We start from the raw sequence: 20,722 nt of genomic DNA, 5'->3' as shown, positions 1-20,722 counted from the left end.
GACTGAACCTTGCTTCCCCTCTGCCAGTGTGGGAGGGGTTGTTCCTGCTTCAGAAGAGTCCTGCACATTTCTGTAAATGAAAAAGAGTTGGTGGCATAGCTTTAGCTGGTCATTGGGCTGGTCTTACAAGATCTTCGAGACTGTAGAATCATAGAATCATTTTGATTAGAAAAAACCTTTTAAAATCATCAAGTCCCCTTGTTAACCCATCACTGCCAGCTCCATGTCCTTAAGAACCACATCTATACATCTTTTTAAATACCTCCAGGGGTGATAACTCAACCATTTCTCTGGGCATTTTCTTTCAGTGCCTGAAAACCCTTTCAGTGAAGAGTTTTTTTCCTAGTATCCAATCTAAATCTCCCTTCAGGTTCTGTCATCTTGTTCTATCATTTCATACCTGGGAGATGAGACTGACCCCTACCTCACTACGGCCTCCTTTTGTGTAGCTGTAGAGAGCAATAAGGTCTCCCTTCAGCCTCCTTTTCTCTAGATGAAACAATTCCAGTTTCCTGAGCTGCTTCTCACAGAGATCCTTCTCTGGGCTTCTTGCTTTGTCTCCTTACTGGAGGGAAGTGTGTCTTGGGCTGGCTTGTGCCCTTGGCTGTACAGGCCAGGTGCCACTTTGAGAGCATCCCTTCAGGCCATGCAGAGAGAGCATCACTCCTTCAAGTCTTCTGACAGCGGACCAGCCTGTGTGGCAAAGCCTGCAGGGAGAAAGCATGCAGGGAGAAAGTCCCCATGTGAGAAAGCATTCAGCAAGCTCATGTGCTGTTGAAAACGTCCATTTGTCCTCATTGCCCAATGCAGCCAGGTGTCCTGCAAGGAACCCTTGGGTCAGATCAAGCACTGTCACTTGCATCCTGTGTGCACCTTCTGTGGCCAGTTGAAATGCTTGTGTTTGGGTGTGTGTGCTCTGGAGCCTCTTAGTGTGGCTGGCTGAGGTTTCACTGAAGGACTTGGCAACATAACTACTACGCCATGGGATCCAAAGGCTCCTTCCAGTGACTGGGAACTCTTTCCTTGTTTCTAAGATCATCAGTTTTCTGCAGTCTTGTGTTGGCTTGAGGGAGACTGCTTTTATTCTTGCTGATACCCTTGCTTTGATGCAGCCAAAACCTCCCAGCAATTCAGGCATTCAGGAATGATATTTTTCATGAGTACTGGGGCATGTGTAGGTGCTTCTTTTGTCAGTGCTATGCTGCTCCTTGTTTGGTTCTGTAGCATGATGCTCTTTTTGTTACAAGTATGGATCAGTTTGGGTGTCTGGGAGTGTTTGGAAGCTGTGCAGTATCTGTGAGTACCACATGCATGCCTGCTCCACCTTCCTGCTAGGATTAATGCTTCTCACAGCAACGATGCAAGAAAGGACAGTTGTCTAAATCTCCTTAGTTCCCATGTCCTGTGTAGCTCCTAGTTTCCCGTACCCTGTGAAGCTACCAGCCAAGATCCAAAGGTGGTTCCCCAGTCTGTATGTGCGCTTAAACATCTGTTCTGCTTATCCATCCAGACCCCTATGGCATTCGTATCTATTGCAGTTGGAGAGATAAGTGTCTGCTGGTTTAAGTGGATGCAGGAACAGTGTTCTGCAGCCATTAGTTTAGCAATGGAATTACTTTGAAGCAGATTTAGTGGTTGAAGCTCAGGTCTGGGAGTTGACTCCTGGATGTTGTTTCTGGCACAGTGAAAGAACTCTGTGCCTTTTGGGTGAACTAGGTCTGGACTCTGCTATTATTTTTCTTCTCTGAAAAATGCAAAGGAAAACCCATTTTCTTCAATGAAGGTGCTTGCATTGACTAAACGAAAGATTGCTTTCATGGTTTAAAAAGATTAATATCTTGGTTTTCTCATGAAACTAATTTTTTATTCTTTTTTAGCTTAAAATTGCTCTGTGATATGTGACAGATCTAACTTAGCTTTTAAGACTAGGGACATGGAGAGATGACCTCCATAGAGCTCTGTGCTGCAGCTTTGTTCCTTGCAGTGCTGCTGAGGCAGCTCTCTCCTAAGTGAATTGTGCACATGACATTAGTAGATGTATTTATATAGCCACATATATATATGTACAGTGTGCAGGTTTGGTTTGAGAGAGTTTGCTGTTTGCTTGGTGTTAAATTGTGGGCTTGTGTCCAGGGGAATTAAGTATACCTGGCTTTTAACCATGAAAGTAATCTTGTCATCAGAATTTGCTCGAGAATTAAGGACTAAGTATTTAATTGCACATATATTAGAAACAGTGTTCCCTTCAGTTCTCTCTTTGCACCAAGATTTTGAAATGCCTTGGGTGATGTGAAGACAGCAGCAAGACCTCAGGTGAAATTTGACTTGTACAAAAAAATTAATAACTTCTCATTTGATGGCAAGCTGATGGCAATTGTATTTGGCATATTTAATCCAAACCATGCAGCCTGTAGATGCTTGAGCATCTTGTGTTACAGGAAAGTCTCATCAAGCATGTCTAATAATGGTAAATAAGTATTGCTTTTTCCTTGGCTTCTGACAGATGAGTATAGAGTGTATTGATATGTGTTTTGAAGCCTGTGCATCTTTCCACCTTGACTTATGTAAAGGTAAAACTGCCTGGATTTGATCCAGTGGCCAAGTGTCTCTCAACTAAGGGACATTTTATTCTCTTGCTCCAACCAGAGTTGTGAATGTAGTTGGTATCTCCTTCAGCTTCTAAATACTTAGGATTGTGAGATGTTTATGTAAAATATGAGAAATCTGGGAACTTTTGAACATCTTTGCAGCACCATTTTGCAAAGTTTCCATGAAAGTCTTGACGTGCTTGTCAGTGAAATGTCAATCAGGGTCACAAGATGCTGCCTTTTGCCTCTGGCTGGCTCTCTGCCATAGGGCATAGGGCTGGAATGGAACATCTCTTGTTGGGAAAATGTGGAGACATGCAAGAAGATTTGGATTATTCCAGAAGACTGGAGAAGCAGCCTTGTGGGTGTGCTGGAGACATGGTTGTAGCTATGATGGAGTATGCATATAGTGCTTGGTTGCTGTCTCTGGTCTCTCTGTTTGCCACCATACCTGCATACCTCACTTTTAAAGGTGTATTAGTTTGTGGGCTGACACCTGGAAAGAGGAAGTGTACCTTAACAGGTATAGGAAGCTGCATTCTGAAATTAAAATCTTGCTACCTCTGTCCAGTGTTTTGTCCTCTTAATGCTTTCAAGTGTCTTTAAAGCTTTGCTCCTTGGCTGTTCATAGAGCCTGTCTTCCTCCACAGCCCAGTGTGCTTCAGGGAAGCTGGTGGTGAGAAGGCTGGTGAGACGTCTTGTCTTGTTCAGTGTTGCCTCTTGGTCTAGCTCTGGATTTTCCACAGAAAAATTGTTGATATCAACCTTTTTAATCCAAGGTGGGAACTGTAAAATTCTAGGTCTTTTCTGATGAGGCAAAGGGAGTTGATATTTAATATATGGAAAAGAGGCTTTCTAGAGGAGAAGGGAAGGAAACAATAGCTCAGCCACCCTTCTGGAAAACCGTGTTTTTGCTAGCCAAGGTACAGACAAGATTTTCCACCCACCCTGGCTCCAAATGCAGCAAAGAAGCTAGAAGTGGTGTTAGGTGTTCCACTCCACCCCTGAAGGCCTTGGGTCCAGGAGGGTAAGCATATTTGGGAGTAGTTCCCCAAATTATATTATAATCAACCTATTAATAGGCTGCCTTGGTCCCACCCCCCCAGCACTTTGGCTGTATCTTTTCTTTTGAGAGGCTTGACTGCCAAAACGAGCGTTCCCTTTGGCATCAGTTCAGGAGCTTGGAGGGGAGGTAAAAGTTAAAGTCCTAGTGAGTGTTGTGCCAAGTCTCAGCTCACTGACTGCTCTGCTGCTTCTAGTGGGAAGGGTTGTCATGCAGGGGGAATGCTTTGTGGTGGTTCCTATTGGTAAAGAGCAGGGAATAGAGGAGGTCAAGAAAGGTCAAGCCTGGGAAAATGCCAGAGATTGGGTGGGGATGCTGGCAAGACTCAAAAGCAACAACAAAGGGAAATGAAGGTGGGGGAGAGCAACAGTAGATGACTTTTCAGTTGAAAGGATGATAGTTTTGTGAGCTGAGGCTTGAATTTGCAGCTGGGGCTTTAGTTTGTCTCCATGGAGAGAGGCACTGTTGACACCTGTCAAAGTTCAGTACCTTCTGGGTGGCTCAAAGTGTGTAGGAACAATTTTTCTGTATTGAGGGTGTTAAACATGTTCCCTTCCTCTCCAGTGAATGCTGTTCCACCACCACAGAGCTTTGCTAGTCCAGACAGCTCAAGAAACTGAATGGCTTCAAGCACCCATTGTAATTACTGATCTCATACATCAACTGGATGCTGGGCTACAGTATAGTCCTGGGTTGATAAGGTTAGAAATGTGTGGGAGTGGATCTTTCTCTTCCATTTTGCTCATCTGTGAAGTAGGGATATGAGGAGCAGCACCATGACAATTCATCATGTGTTGAGCTGAGCGCTTCAGTCTGCTTTTCTGTCTTTCCTGGCATGGGCTTGTCTGTATGAACCAGCTGGCTGGGAAGCCAGTGGGGAGGCCTTTGGAATCGGGGTACAGCTTTTGCAGATGGCTGCAAGCTGGTTGTTCTTTGTCCCTCAAGAGAAGCTCAGTACTCGGAAACAGAAGCTCTGCATGGAAAAAGTCTGTTAGAGCATTGCTTGTACCCGTGTTACCCATCCGCGTTTGGATGGATTATTGATGAACTGTGTTTTGAAAATCTAGGAAGGGAGCAACTGCTTCTTCAAAACAGGTACTTGTCTCTGAAGACCCTTTACTTTCCCTGCAGGAACTATTAAGATCTCATTGAGAAATCTCGTGTGTTGCACATGCTCATAAAAAAAAAAGGAGAGGCATACAGGTTTTGTGGAGGGGGAAAACATCTCCCAGCTGGAGACAGCAGAGTAGCTGTTCATTAGTTGGGTCTTAAAACTCTTATAAACACACCAGAACTGAAACAAACTTGCACTGCAGAAGCTGATGCCACTTTTGACCAAGCTGCTTTGGGTTGGCAACCTCCTGTTTATTGAACAGGTTGCTTGTAAAACTGATCTCTGAGTTGTCAGTACTTACTTATCTAATTTGATGAGCACTCCTCTGTTGCCTTTGTCCCCCAGTGACACTGGGGCCACGTTCCCTAGTGAGGGCACACATCGAGGGCTAAGGGCTGGGAATAAGCTGCTTGGTGCTCCAGCTTGCATTTGTAAGCCTTGCACATCTGATCTTGCAACCAGTGAGTTGTTGTTCAAATTCTATTGCCTTATCAAGAGTGAAGTTTTTCTAATGAAGAACACCTGTCAACATTTGAACTGAACAGAGCCTGTTGCCTGGAGTTGTGTCAAAACTTCTTCAGAGGTTGTGCTGTCCTAAAATCTCACTATCCCCAAAAATTATGATACAGAGACACCTTTGTGTCTGTATCTAGTGTGGTGAAATGTGTCTGCTTAACCATGGGTTTAGGGAGCAGGACCTCTTGCCTTCCTGAGGCAAGAGCTGCTGAAATCTTGCTGGTTTCTCATGAAGGGACTTTGTAATGTGTGTCTGGTTGTGCTGTTCATTCCTGGTGTGACTGATCTCGTATGCTTGTGGGCTCTTTCCACTTCTAGTCGGGTGGTCAGAAGTGGGACTGCAGAAGAAGCTCTTCTACCTTCAGTTTTCCATAGTGATAAACACTGATAAAAGAGATTAAGCTGATAAATTCCTACCTTTTCTGTAGTAGAAACTTTTACTAACTGTCCTGTCTTGATTACAGGAGCTTATGAAGACATCATGTTCCACAGGCCAATGACTTTGCAGGGCAACTTTGTTGCCAGAGCTTCTGTGAAATTCACCTCATTCCTGAATGCTTTTTTTCTGTCCTGAAATCTGTTTAAGGCACCCTGATGTGCATTTGTGTAGCAGTCCCTCCCCCCACCAAGCCTGGTGAGCACCAGCATTAAACAGTCTCCTCCCAAGAATTTCTGGGATAGCCGGCTAAATGGGTGTTAATTTCATCTGCAAGTGTGAAGCTCCTCAAGAAGCTGATCTGTCTCCTCCAGAGCAGGTTCTTTAGCACTAACTGGGAGGTGTTAGACTTGTGACCTCCAAGGCAATGTCTTTGCAGCAGCACTTCACATGGCAGGGTGTTTACAACCACCTTTTGCAACTCATCATCTCCTCAGGTGGGCTGTTTCTCCATGCTCCCCTTTCCTGAGCTTGTGGAACTCTGTCCACAGCCATGTGGCTTGGGCAATTCAGCATTAACAGCCTTCTAACACCCCATGCCATGGAAGGAAGCCCTGAATTGGGGATGAACTGATAGTCACTCACTGGGAAAAGACTTCCAACTGCATTCTTAGACCATTTTAGTCACAGGCCATACCTTTCCCCCTGTGCCTGCGCTTCACCTCCAGGAGGATGGTGGCACAGAGAGCTGTTTACCTGATTGCTGTGTGGAGTACCCTAGGAGTTGCTGAAGGGAATTTTCCAGTAGCCTCTGGAGAAAAAAAAAAAAGCAAACGTGTGCTGTTGCCTGCTGAGCATGGAGCAGGCTCTTTTGATGCTCCAGGTGACTTACTGGAGTGGTGCCTTTTTCTGGTTTATGAGGGTCTGTTTGATGATGCATGGGGTGTGTTGTCAGCAAAGACCAGATAGGACACCTTACTTGGGCCTGAGCAAGACCTCATTAAGAGAATGTTTGTAACAGTAGTGAACAGCAGACTCCAGGAGTGCCAGGTGCTTCTCATTAGAGTGGAGGGGGGAAGTCTGGGGACAGACTGTCAGTATCTGACTGCATGCACAGCTCATCTGGGATTTTCTTATGTGATAAAGCCTGTCTCCAAAGCCTGGGAGGGCTCTGCTTTTCTGAAAGAAGCGTGTTTTCTTAGTCTCTTGCCTTTCTGCCTATGCTTTTCTTGATCTTTGATCATCACCACTGCCCCTTGTGTGCACACCACCTTTTTTTTTTTCACCAGAAGGAGCGTGGAGTTGAGTGTTCAAGACTACATAGCCACATTGTGCTCCTCCAAATGAACCAGGCAGCAATGGCAAGTGGTGCAGGGTGATTGTTATACCCTGGAGCAGTCTCACATTTTTGGAATACTTAATACTTTTAAAAGTTTACAAGCCTACTTATAAGTAAAGGGCCTGCTGTCAATTATTAATCCCCCTGGCTAGTATGGCATTACTTGCTCCCAGACAGAGAGCTGCTAGGTTTCATCCTTCACAATGAGATGATACAGAGGAAATGCCACTGGCTTCATCTGCTGGGATTTCCTTTTTTCTTGGTTGGTCTTTCAAACTGCCCAGAAGTAGAAGAACAGCATGCATTCTAGCCTACCCTGTACTTAAGGAGTTTGTCATGTAATTTCTTTTCCCTTGCTGTCAGTGCCCTCCAAATCGCCTGTGTGTACCACCCACGGAGACAGATGGTCTCCCTAAGCTGCTGAGAAATTTTTGTGGCTCTGAAGATACTTTTATCACCAATGCTTAAAAAAAAATAAAAATAAAAATCCACCCCCTCAACCTTTGACATCTTTCTTCTGGTGAAAGATGAAATATTCTACAAAGGAGTGAACTGTATGCCCTGTAGGGCAAAGGAGGAGGCTTACTTTTCATTAAAAGTGTAAGAAACTGTGAATTTACAGCTCACATACAGCACAGTCAAGTAGTATGTCCAAGAAAACTCGAAGCTAATTCCTGACCCTACCCTGAAGGAATTAGAAATACTTTTGGAGAGGGTAGGGGGAGGGGGCACAAAACTGAGGGCAGTACTTTTGCTTATAACTTGATTCTCCTTCCAGTACTCACTAACCTTAAATGAACCTCTGTGCTTAAATTCCCCTTGTGCAGTTTAGGTCAAGTGGGGACCTCAGCTGATGATTTGGGGAGAACTATTTCCTAGCTGATAGCAAAACAGGCTCCTGGCACAGCAGTAAGGACTTTAGCTTGTGATTTGGAGGCTGACAGCTCTGGTTTACACTCCTGGATTCCTGGCAGAGGGTCATCTGCATCCTTATAGAGAATGGATTTTTGATGCTGAGCTTGGAACCACGGGCCATGTCCCTTTGTCCCCAGGGCTGCTGGGTGCTGCCTTCAAAATAAGCAGGTACAAAGCCTGCCCGGGTGGAGCTGGGTTGGGTGATGCCCTGGGGTGGAGGGGTACTGTGCAAGCAGGGCTGGGCTGTAGTTGGAGACCTGATACTTCTCTGTGTGCCAGGATAGCATTTGATGCTGCCTTTTCAGGCCTGTTTATGTAGGATTGCAAGAAAATAATGCTCCAAAGTGTTGCAAGAGAAATCCTAGAAGGTGAAGCTGTTGTACTGACTCAAATGGCAAACAAAGTCTGTCCCCATTAATCCCATTCCCTGCTGGGGGTGAAGTAAGAGGTGGTCCTCTTTCCTGAAAGAGCACCTTACCATGCTGCTGAATACTGGTGTTTCATGGCAGCAGCCTCTAAATGTAAAGTCCTATTACAGCACTGAAATTATGCTGCCGGTAGAAGCTTTGAATACTTTCTTTCTGTTCTTCCCTTGGCATTAAAGTTGCATTTCTTAGCCTTCTTTTAAAACCCCCACGCATCCCTTAGTTACTTCATGACTATTAATGTAACTTGAAGAATTCCTTGTCTGGAAACAGACAGCTTTGCTTGATGCACAATCAGGCTTTAAATTACCTTTTGAAACTGTAGATTCCTACAGACTTCCTGGCATACCTGCCAGTTCCTGCAGTTTATTATTTTTTTCTTTCTTTTGTGTCTCAGACTAGTCAGAGGCACAGCATGCATGTTGCAAATGCATCACTGTGTCAGATTATGTCACTCTCAGGGACTGGGAGTGGTAATCCAAGGTACCATGCATTGCTGGATGCTGCAAAGTTCCAGGGTGCTTGAACAGGGCTCAAGCTTGATTTATAAGCTAATGGTGCCTTAGAGCTTGGGGGAGTCTGGTGCTTCATTCCTTAGGTGTTTGCACTGTCTGTTTCTCTACTGTATGCAGGGTGAGCTCTTGCTCCCAGCTCCTGTGTTCAGCCTATAAAGCACCCCTTGGTGTCATCCTGTCCTCCCTGACTTGTTTGAAACACATTAAATCCACCCTAAGTATAACATCAAGTGTGTAGAAAATTTTGAAAGATGTTAAGCCTCCCTCATAAATACTCAGTACACCCCTCAATTACATGAATGTTTCATCATAGTTTCACATCACTTCTTGAACTAGTGCTGCTGCAAAAAAAAAATCTTGTCAACTGTCTGATCCTCCCTCACCCCTCCCAGAGAAATCTTGTGTGGTTGCACAGGGATCTGAATGGTGGAACTGGTAATTTATATCTCTATTATTTATGTAGCTTTAATAGCTAGTGTGTGCATCCTTCTTCCTCGTTTATTTCACCTAGCTCCATTTCAGCCTTTCTGGTGCTTAAGGCTTATGGGGCAGCAGAAAAGTATGGTGAGGTAGAAGGAAAGAGGCTGGACAGCATCCTCTCATGGCGAGGATGGTTTCCCTGAAAGCAGTCCTGATGCTGCCTGCAGAAGGAGACAGATTGTGCATGTGCATTGCTGCAGCACGTGTGCAGAGCAGGAGCAGTACTGGGTGCTACATGGCTCTGTCTGCAACAGCGTGCTCCTTCCTTGATCTTGGGAAAAGGAGAGCATCAAGTCCTTGCTTCTCCTCCCCTACCAAGCAGGCATACAGGGTAGCTGTAGCTCAGTCATGAGAACAGGCCTCAGGTCCCAGGCCACATCCCTAAAGGTGCAGAGATGGACATGGTGTGCCCCATGGCAGCTTATTGTTGTGGGCTTAGTGTAGAGTCAGATTGCCAGCTAGGAGACGGGACTTTATAAGTCATTTTCTGGAGTGGTGCAGGTCTCCCTCCAGGGTGCTCTTTGGCCTTAATAGCCTGCTCAGCTATGGAGATGGTAACCATGAGGTCGGCTTCAGCACCGTCCCTGATTCTCTCAGATTGCTCATGAGTCTGTGTCAAGTTGGGTGCGGACAAGTGGAGCCTGCTCAGGCTGCTGGCAGCTGGATGCAACCACCTACAGTTGCCTGGGGAAGCTGGCTTGCTCCTTCTGTGTCAGCACCTGAACCTGTTTGGTGTGCCTGTATCTGCCATGCAGCTTCAGCATGGCAGCTTCCTCCAATCCTTCCTTTTTTTTTTTTTTTTTGCTTAAGTTGTCCCCTTTCTTCTCTTTTCTCACTGCCCTCCTTCCCAACCTGCCAGTTTCCTCAATAGAGAAAGAAAGCCTTTCACTGCTTTGGTTTTGCTGTGGTGTGAACAGACAGTAGTTAGTTTTATTTTTTTGCTTCTAAATAAGCAAGTTAGTATTCTCTCTAGCTCCCTTGAGGATAGCCCACCTCTTTGCAAAACCTGGCATGCTGGCAGTATGCTTGGAAAACCCACTTCTCGGCTCTGGCTTGTGGATCCAGTAGCTGCTGCTGTCCAGATCGATTCAATTGCTGCTGACTCCTGAGGGTGCCGGATGGAGCTTGTGGTGTGGGTGTCTGGCCAGGTGTTGGTTTGGGTCACTGTGGGTGTCTGGGACATGGTGGTTACGTGGCTGGGCACGGGCAACACCTTTGTTCTTGTCTTTTTTCTCTGCATTGCAGCAAACCCTGGGGCAATAAGGTGCTGGTAGCAAGGGCTCTCTCTTTGCTTGATGAGAAGGTAGGGCTTTTGCCTGTTTGAATGCATTACATATGATCAAAGGGAGGTGTATGTCTTTGGTTTGAGAGCTGCTGAGGCATCCATGTGTGGTTATTGGTGTCTGAGGAACTGCTTGAAATCCAGCCCAAGCTGTTAGTGCCTGAAAGCTGCTGTTGTCCACTGGCTAATCCATGAGCTGTATACCGTTTGGGTTTAGTGGTTCTGCTAGGTACCTGCATGGTGAGTAAGTGCTTTTAAGCCAACCCCACACACACACACAGTTAATCTTGGAGAAGCGGTCTTGGCGTAGGAGGATGCAAGTGGTTTGCTTTGGAGCCTGCTCTCCTGGCAGCTGGTTTCCTCAGCCTTCTGGGGGAGAGGTTCGTTGCACCACATGCTTGGGCATTCACAAGCTGCTCTTTCAAATGCAGCCCCTGAAGCTGGTCTTGTTGCATGCTCACATAACCTGTCCCAATGGATGGGCTAAGGTCATTAGGGCAACGTACCTTCACTAACAAATTCCCTTTTGCTATTTTGTGAGAGGGCTGGAAGACAGCCTTTCTGGTTACCTAAGCTGAACCCTTGCAATAGGGCATCCTAGAACTGCATACAGTGAAACTGGGAAGAAGCTTAGGCTCAGCAAGGCTGAAGTCTTTCTTCACGTGTGAAAAGAGTCCCCTCTTTCTCATAGGGAGCTCTTCTGTTGGTCCTAGACCTCCATTATTTCTAAAACTCACATTAGGCTTTTGCAGCTTATTTCTTCATTTTCTATCTGTTGAATATGATGTTGGGGTAACAAGTGTCCCTATGATCTTTGCCTCCCTTGGCACTCTGTACCATGAAATGTGATGTTCACTGTGTTACTGAGGAAGAGAAACATGGTGCTGTTGCAGTATCTGACCTCAACACAGTGACTGTCTCTTCCTGGTAAATGGTATTATTGGACTTTTTGGACCGCACCTCAAGTGAGAAGATTGTACTACTCTCCTTCTCACTATATGTCACCACTAGTGTCTTGGGATTTTGTCCTAGCTAATTATAGTGGCTGCCAACCTCAGCTGTTGGAAGTGGAAGCAAGGGCAGTGTCGCTGTTGAATGCTTTCATCAAAATAGAAAGTTCTACCAATAAAAGCGACTAGGAAGAACATTTAGTTCATGTGCTGGTACCCTGAAGACCAGTTAGCTGACTGAAGTATCAGGCTGGAAATCTGTTCAGATGGAGAATTGCAGTGGGAGCATGCCTGTGGATTTATTAGGGTTTTATAGCTGCTTGCTAAAACTTAACACTCTGTACATCTGTAGCAGCACCTTCATAGTACTGGCCTGGGAATACTTTTACAGGGTTCATCAGGGAGGCCTAAATAAGCAGCTTGTTTGAGTAGCATGATGTAAAGTCATGGATTTATTTTTTCCAAAAAAGATTTGGTAATACCTCCTATACAGTCCTTTATTTAAAAGCTCCCACTTCCATACCAACAGCATCTCTTCCACATAAAAAGATAAGAGCATAACATCAACGTTAGTGGTAGACTTGTAGGATTCCTTTCCTTTTTCATAGACACTGTAGAGGGTTTTGGCTAGGCTGCTATTGAGGAAAATAAACAAAAAATCCCAACTTGAAAATTAATCCTACTCTTACCTTCTCATTCAGAAACTGTACACTGAAATCCCTTCTGCATCAGCAGCAAACTATTGTATTGCTCAGCTGCTGTGTATATTCCAGGTTTTTTTGTCTCACAAAACATTAGACTTGGTGTAGAGTGTGTGTGTTGGAGAACACTGTGTCTTGGACCATGCAGAAAAGGGGACATCTGCAGCTAGAAACTGGGCTGGTGCTCTCCTAAAACTTACAACATTCACGTGACAATTAATTGTTCAGATGTCCAGTTTTAGGGCTTGGGAAGTATGGACACACACAGACACACATTTCCTGTTTTGTTTGGTATTTTTTTTAAAGGCTAGGAGAGGGAGATGTGGTTGCAGCAAAACTGTAGGACAAACCCTGTGTGCTTGGAGTCCTTATTAATTGAACCATTAATAGATGGATGTTCGCCTCCTTGCAGGCAGCAGCCCTGCTGCCATCACAGTGGCAACCTGTTACTATGCTGAGGTTTCCTTCCTTCCCTCCATAAGGGCTTGACCTTGAAGATTCTCTTCCCCGCCTGACCAAATGCCAGAACTTGGGTATCTAAAACAAACTCCCTGCATTTTGGTTGCCTGGTGCCTGTTCCAGGGAGGGCAAGGATTGTGCTTTCCTGCCTTAGCTGAGTGGGGACTTTAGTTGTGGTTGTTTTACAAGAAAGAGTGGTTTTCCTGTTCCTAGGGACTGCGGTCTTGTGCTCTTGACTCTACCAGACTGAAATACTGTTAAAAGTTACAATGATCAAAAGGCATTTTTCTGCTCTGCTTGCTTGGCTACAGCTGCAAGAGTTCCTTGTCTTGGTATCTCTGCTGAGATCTGACTCCCAGCTTTGTTTACTGGAGAGGACAAAACTGTAGCTAAGGCACTGGTGGTACTGCCAGTTCTACAAAGCACTTGTGCACGACCTTGGTCCCCTTGGAAGCTTTGCTTCAAGGTGCTGCTTGGGAAGAACAATGAGGACCAAATCACTCGCCCTCTGCCAGATGCAAGAGGTCTGTGTAGAGGATGGTGGAAATACCTTTAGTCTATTTCCAGTTTTATTTCCAAGGGAAAGCAGTCAAGAATGATGATGGCCCAGGAACTTGAGCCTCGCTTCTACACCTATCAAGAGTTATATGAAGGAAAATGGTTTTCTGGGAGGAAGGTGGGATTCTGAGGATGCTTCTGGGAATGCACAGAAGTTTTGCGAGGATGTTGGGTGTGAGCTGATAGCACTGCTAGAGAGCAAGAAGTGCTGTGGATGGAGCTCAGCACTCCTGAAGACCTCAGCATCTTTTGCACTAGCTAAGTGTGATGCAGTTATAGGCTGGAGACAGCCAGTAAGGCAAAACCAGCTCTGCACGGAAGGTGCCATTGCCTTGTGCAATCCTTGCTCAGCTTCTTTGAGGTGCCAGAGCTTCACAACTGGCTGTGGTATGTATTTCATGTGCCCAGAGACCTTGGCTTGTTTTGATGATGCGTCTGTTTTGGAGAGCATAAAATGTTGTTTGGGGGAGAGGAGTCTGTGTTGGGAACCATTTGATTAAATAACCCTAGGCTTCATCTGCCCTCAGCCCTTAATTAGCACAGCAGTGATCAGGCCTTTCTGAATATGCCTGTGGATTTTTTAGGTGTGTAGCTTATCCTAAGCTATGATGCTACAGGATTTGCATCCGTAGGATGGTAAGGAAGCGGGTGCTTCAGTAGCAAGCAGCTCTTTGTGGATGTATATTTTTATCTGTTTCTGCAAAAGCATGAGGCACTTCTCCGCTTTTGATGGTTAGCAGTGTCTTGGTGATGGATGGTATAGTACCGTGACAGGCTACATTTCTAGCTTAGCAGGAAAGCTTGAAACTGCTAAAAGCATGTGAATGAGGGCTGCTGCAGGGTTCGACCCCAGTGTGTCCAGTGGCAATTTTGAGCACAGGGGTGTGGCTCCAGTTGTCGATTTTTTTTTTCTCTTCCTTTTCTCTTTCACTAACCCTTTCCCACCACTTCAGAACCCTCAAAACCAATTTTCTAGAAACCATCAGCGCCCAAAGCCAGTATTTTGATTATATAAACAAGCTTCTTTCCTTCTGCTTTGTTTCAGTAGAGCACTGGCTTGTTTTCCTAGAAATCCTCTAAAACAGCCAATTTCAGTATTAGAGCTGTGTCGCAGGAGGCAGATGCAAAGCCAAAATGTTGCCCCTGAGCTGCAGAGTATGGTGGTACCTCAAGTACCAAAATCCCATGCAGCAACAAGCACTTGGGCAAAACTTCCTGACCTACCTTTTGAGTCAAAAAACTTGGCAGTAGTTGCTGCCTTTGTGTCATGTAGGCCCCTTCTCCACTTCCTTGGGTGCCCTGTAGAAGTTAATTCATTACTATTTGTAAAGGACTCTGCATTTCTCCACTGCCAAATACCACTGAGGTACCCTGGTCTGTTGGATTTGCTTGTTTGCTTTCCTTCTTGGCAGTTTGCTGTGACCTGGGCTTCTTCAGGGTAGCAATAGTAGCAATTAAAAATAAAAAAAACAACCCTTCAACCACACAAAATGCAAAGCAAAATGTAGAGCCTTATTGATATCACCTACAGGAAGAACTGGGTTTTCAATGGACCACTGGCCTGTGCAAGGTATTTTTTCTCATGTCCTCGGTTTTGAGTCTGAACTGATGCAAGAAAATGCTTTCTGTGCCTTGATAACACTTCTCTGTGTTCTAGTGGTTTTTTACAATGCCTGAAATACGCAGGGCTGCCAGATCGGCTTTGTAGGATACAAGGAGGATCCTCACTCTGACCCTCACCGAACAGGCAATTAAATATTGAACCTTCCGGTTCACGTTCTTCCTGCCCTTCCCCATTCTTTTCAAATCCTAAACCCAAGAAAAACTTCAATTTGCCAAAGTGTGGGGTGAATGAATGCAGTGACCAACAAGGCGCTGAACTCCTCCCGAGACACTGCTGCAAGGAAGCAGCCTCCAAACGCGGGCTCCGGGAAGGCTGCCAGTTCCCATTCCCATCAGAGCTGGTGTGTGGGTGGGGAGGAGGCTTGGTGTGGCCACTATGTCCTGCTCACAAGGCAGCAGAGGGTCTGCCCTACAGTGGAAAGTCCCAAAAAAATGAATTTCTGTTGAGAGACAGCAGGCTTCCTTAGCACTTTGCTTTGCTCCTGCTTATTCCTCTCAGGGCTGCTCTGTGTGCTTATTTGCTTGCAGCTGCCCTCCTTCTTGCACAGTTTTGCACAAGTTCATTGGGTGCCTTTCAGCTGGCCTTCTGAAGGCTGGGTCCATTCTGGGGTGGGTGGGTGGGTAGTTGGGAGGGGGATTCTTCTTGCTTTGCACTCCTGCGTGGGGCAGGGCTGCCTGTCCTGCACTCTGCAGGGTGAGGCTTCTCCTTGATGTGGGTGATGAGGTTGAGCAACACAGCCCAGAAGGCTCTGATTCAGCCTTCTCCTCTTGCTCTTGCTAATTATTGTGACCCTTGTAATTTTCTTGTCCACAGCATCTTCTCTTTAATTTTTTTTTTTTAAAGGCAATTTGAAGAGTTGCAGTCTAGCTATCTTCCTAACCAGCCATGCTTATGATGGAGTGTATGGGAGACAAATATGAACTAGCAGAAACTTAGGAAACTGATGTTTAATTATAACTCTCCCTAGCTAGCAGCCCCTCTGTGTGACTGGGCTGCCCCATATGTGGGGCTGAGCCTGTAATGGATCTATATCCACAAAAAATAGTTGGGCTTTAATTTTCAGGGCAGTTCTGTTTGTTTTGTGCAACTCTTGCTGTGTTTGGATTTTGGGAGCGCATGCCATTGAATTGGTAGCTTATTTAGTGAGGGGATGGAAGGGGCAGTGGGTGGGGGAAGCTGGCATCCTGATGATAAGGTTCTCTGTGGGATCCAGGGAAGAATGTGTTTGTATTAAAATAAATTATTCTCTCCTGTCATTTATTGTACTTTGTTCTAATAGAGCTAGCTGGTCAATGGAGCACCTCCCAAACATTTTGCACTGGTGGGATGGAAGTCCCAGTGCTGCCTGAAATGACCACAGTGTATAACTATTCATTTTTATCATCTTGTTTTTAGTTGATCCTAGTTTTCCAAATCTTGTATTTTAGGATGAAACTCTATGGAGTTTTAACTTCCTGGGAAGCATATATGGAAAAATTTGGTCATGTTTGAATGTAGTCAAAAGGGGAGAATATGTGCTCTGCTGCTGCATGACTTCTATGAAATTTTGTTTTTATGCTGAAGCAAATTCACAGTAGAAATCAGAAGTTTGGCAGGGAAGAATAAACCAGCTTTCAGTTGTTCTTTGCCAGCACCTACACGTGTTGCAGTGGTTCTGCTTCATTAAAGGAAGATTATTTCCTTGATTAAATAGTGGCTTTTCATTCTGTATCAGTAGCTGAGTTCTTAAATGGAATTGCTTTTAACAAACTTAATATGAGGAAATATGAACCGCCACCTGAGAAGTAAAGCTTCAGATGCTCTAGCTGGGTGCAGCAAGACTCCACAGATGGTCGTAAAATGGAATTTGCTTCAAAAGCTAAATTCATCGTGTTAAAGGTACACAGCTAATGAAATATGTGGTGCTGTACCATAATACTGACTGATGAAGGTACACAATGAACAAGTCTGGGTTTGTTTTTCTTTCTCAGAATCTTGTGAATAGGCTGGCATCTATGCTGAATTCACTGATGAGTGGGAGGGGGGAAAGCTGGAGAATGAGGATGGCAGAGGGTGTGTGCATGTGTTTAAATTACTGGGGTGTGATGCAGAAATTTAATATTAGCACAAGGCACAAGAAAATTTAAATTGCTCCTCTGGGAGCGTGCATTGAATCAGTGGTAGTGCTGAGAATTGAATTTAGGTCTTAATTTGTTCATGTCTTTTTTTCCCACGTTACCATCCTTGTGATGTTTTCTTCCTATGTTGTAATGTGTAAGAATATTTGGTTGCTTTCCTTAGGAAAGGCTTTGTTGGTAGGTGTGAACTTTACAATTAACTGACAGTAGATGTGTTGGCAATTCCCTTAATTTTTGTGGGTTCAAAATGAAATTAAGTGTGGGTTCTTAGCAAAATGCAGCTGACTGAATTGGTGATCTTAGTGTTTTGCTGGGAATCCTACTGCCAGCTTGATGCTGCACTTGGGGACATGGAGCCAGAGAGAAACCTGGAAAGAGCTGTGTCCTAGATCCTGCATGTGTGTTGGCTTTTTTAAAACTCTAGAGCTCTGGCTTGTTTTGAAATACTGTCCTGTATGTTTGTAGCAGTGCCCACAGACAGCTCTACAGACAAAATGATTGCAAAGGAAGATAGCTCTGGGTTGAGCCTTTCCTGTGGCTGGTGCACGTACTGTTTTGTTCCTGTGTGTCACCGTTTTGTGTAGAGGGAGGGAGTGTCACTACTCCTTATTCTGTCCCTTGCCTGGGATTTAACAAGCAATACTGAGGTAATCCCTTCTCCTGCAGTCATACTCCTCAGGCACTGATCTTATCTTGCTGTGAAAACTGAAAAGATTGGGCTCTTGTCAGTGCTCAGATGGAGGAGATCTGAGGAGCTGTGAGGTGTGGCTGGAAGTGACTCAAAAGCCAAAGCATCCATCCTGATCTGGGCCCTCTGTCCAGGCTGCTCAGCTACAGCCAAACCAGCTCAATGCTCTCATCTTCAGCCTGAGCAAGGTCTCTGCATCACAATATCCCCGCTGCTGAGGTGGACTGAGCTTTGGTTCAGTATTTTCCCATACTCGTGCTTCAGTCTGTGCAGCCCTTGCTTAGGGATTTCCTGTCATTCTCTTATTGAGGTGAAGGCAGTCATTTATCTTACTTCTCAAAGGAAATTTCAGACCCTAGAGAGAGTAATTCTTATTCTGCTCTTGTTGACCAGTTCTGTGGGCATCATGACTTTGTTCCAAATAATGTGGTGATTCCTGCCATTCTTTTTTTTTCTTTTCTGTTTTTTTCTTTTTTTTTTTTTCTTTTTTTCTGTTTTTCCATTCTATTTTAAAGAAACAAAACAACTTTTTAAAATTTGGGGGGTTTTGTCTTGTGTTTTTTTCTTCTCTTCCTAGTATCCAGCGAGCTGCTCTGGTAGTTCTGGAAAATTACTACAAAGATTTCACAGTCTACAACCCAGCCTTGTTAACAGCCTCCAAATCCCGTGCAGCCAAGCATATGGCAGGTCTGAAAGTCTACAACGTTGACGGTAGGTGAGGTGAAAGGTAGTCTCTGAGACTGGGTGGAATGGGGAAGGGCTGGGTTGGCTTTATGCTTTGTTATGCACACATTCTCACCTTTTTGCTTTGCCAAATCCTTGTCTCTTGCTGGAAATCTTCCTAACAGTGCTGAGTTTGCCAGTTCCAGATGACTTTATAGATGTGTTTAGCCAACAATAAGGCTATTGTCTTTGCCAGGTGAAATGGCCAAGTTTTGGGTCAGGCTTAATTATTACACGGCTTGACAAGGACTTTTTGTCACCACTGCTTGTTTTAGCCTTTGCTTTTTGTCACCTTTGGGTCATCTCCTTGGTTGTGCTAGTACAATAAACACAATTTTTAATCTAAATGAGTTCCTCAGTCATTTACCCTGCCACTTCCTCAGGCAGCTTCAGGAAAGTGAAGGAAGTTGATACCCATGTGGGAAGTAGCAGCAGCCTTAGCCATAAATTAGCTGTGCCTGGCTTAGGTGTGTGGCTGTGCTCCCAAGTCATTGTGATGCTAAGCACCTTGTGGAAATCCAGGGACAGATAACTTTCCCTCTTCAGCTTTCCCATTCCACACTTCTTTCAAACTGAAGTTTTTCTTCTTTCTTTGAAGAGGCCTGTGGCTGGGTGGATCCCTGTGGACATTCAAAGCAGTGAAAACTGGACGCAGTCACTTGGCACTCTTAAACTCTGTCAGTGAAAGTTGGACTTGATAAGCAGGGTGTGCTCAGCTGTCACAGCTTTTATAGGAGTGAATATTCCTTTGAGGGAAGAGCTGAAGTTGCGTAGAGAAGCTTGTATGGTGAAGGATAGCTAAAGTCCTGTGACAAGATGATGTAAGACACATCCTGCCCATGAATAGCTCAGTATTGAAAGGCTTTTGAGAGCTGGAAGGGAAAAGGGACTGAAGGGACTTAGCTGGGCAATGTTGTTCTGTGTGCAGGGTGTGGAGACTGAAATATGAAGGGTATCTGTCACATGGGAAAACATGACACATGGTTGTTTTACCTTCAGCATAGCTTCAGTGCCTTATGGGTTTGGGTTTTGGTGTTTGATTTTTGGGTTTTTGGGGGTTCTTTGTGTGTTTTTTGTTTGTTGGTTTTGGGGTGGGGTTTTTTTGTTTGTTTGTTTTGGGGGGTTTTATGTTTTGTTTGTTGGGTTTTCTTTTTGTGACTTTAGGGCAAGGTCTTTGAAACTTCTTAATGTTTCCCCCAAGTCTGCTTACTTTCAGTGATATGTGGTGTGTGGAAAGTGAAAGCTCCCCAATGCTAACAGTGTCTGAACACCATTCAGACCTAACTGCCTGCCAGCGTGGCTGCAGGGCTTACCATTTTGCAGCATCTCTTTCGGGAGGTGGCAGGGTCTGTTCCCATAACACCTACTGGGATGTTGGGGTTCCTAAGCTCAGAGGAAAAACTACTGATATAGGATAGTGGTAGTAGCCTAGGAGCTGCTAACTCACAAAACTTTGTTAGAAGAGAATGAACCAGAAGCAAGCTCCAGATGTGTTGGGATGCAAGTGTCAAGCTCATGAGCTTGGCAGGGCCTGAAAACTCCTGCCTTCCCTTCCAGTGCTGGTTTCCTGGGCTGTTCCTTCTGCAGTGCTGCTGCCTTTGCAGATGTGGAAGTCTCGGGCTTAGAGGCATATCCTTAAGAAGATTCCCATCCATTTTACAAAGTGAAACGTAGTTCTGGCTGCAACTTAACTTGGCATCCTGACAGTCTTACACTCTCCATGAGAAAAGACAGTAATGCTATTAAGGCAGCCTAATTTGTTGGCAGCTTATGTATTTGGTACTGAAGCAGCCAGGAAGGAAAAACATCTTGCTGTAATCTCACTTAGGCAGTGTGGGGAGGCTCATCTTCAAAACCAGGATTTTCATTGCCAGGCATAGTCAACGAGACCAATTACAGTTCTAACAGAAATTTGGGATCTATTGTCTCCCTTGAGTCATCCCCTCCATTTCAGGGCTGTCAAACAAAGTCTGAAGTGTTCAGACTCTTGAGACACTGTCTGTGTGTGAATGCTCATCCTTGCCACTGCTGAGGAAAGAAGCAGCCTTTCCACAAGCTTTTGCCTTGGAATCTGGTTTTTGCTTTTTAGGAAAAAAACTAAAAAGTTGCCCTTGCCTGAGCAGAACAATTTGAAGCATGTCTGTATAATTGATTTGGCTTAACCAGTGCCAGTGGAGAGTGTGGGCTTTCAGAGCAGTTAGTCAGAAGAGCAGCTTTTGGTGGTTTGGAGGCAGTCCTAGACTTCTCCATTTTTCTTCTGGGTAGACCCATGTCTATCCTCTAGATACA

General features: G+C 45.0%; 1 protein-coding gene across 2 annotated transcripts in view; it reads left to right on the top strand.

Moving 5' to 3' along the window:
- The window catches only part of VANGL1 (VANGL planar cell polarity protein 1), a 45,556-nt gene that overhangs the window by 13,818 nt on the left and 11,016 nt on the right, over positions 1-20,722 (top strand). For both annotated transcript variants that reach the window (XM_030460323.1, XM_030460332.1), the window contains one exon: positions 18,288-18,421. In XM_030460323.1, coding sequence (XP_030316183.1) covers positions 18,288-18,421 — 134 coding nt within the window. The remainder of the gene's footprint in view (positions 1-18,287; positions 18,422-20,722) is intronic.

Source organism: Calypte anna, chromosome 1 (genome assembly GCF_003957555.1).
Source record: "Calypte anna isolate BGI_N300 chromosome 1, bCalAnn1_v1.p, whole genome shotgun sequence".
Taxonomy (NCBI): domain Eukaryota; kingdom Metazoa; phylum Chordata; class Aves; order Apodiformes; family Trochilidae; genus Calypte; species Calypte anna.
This window is presented reverse-complemented; position numbering and strand designations above follow the sequence as displayed.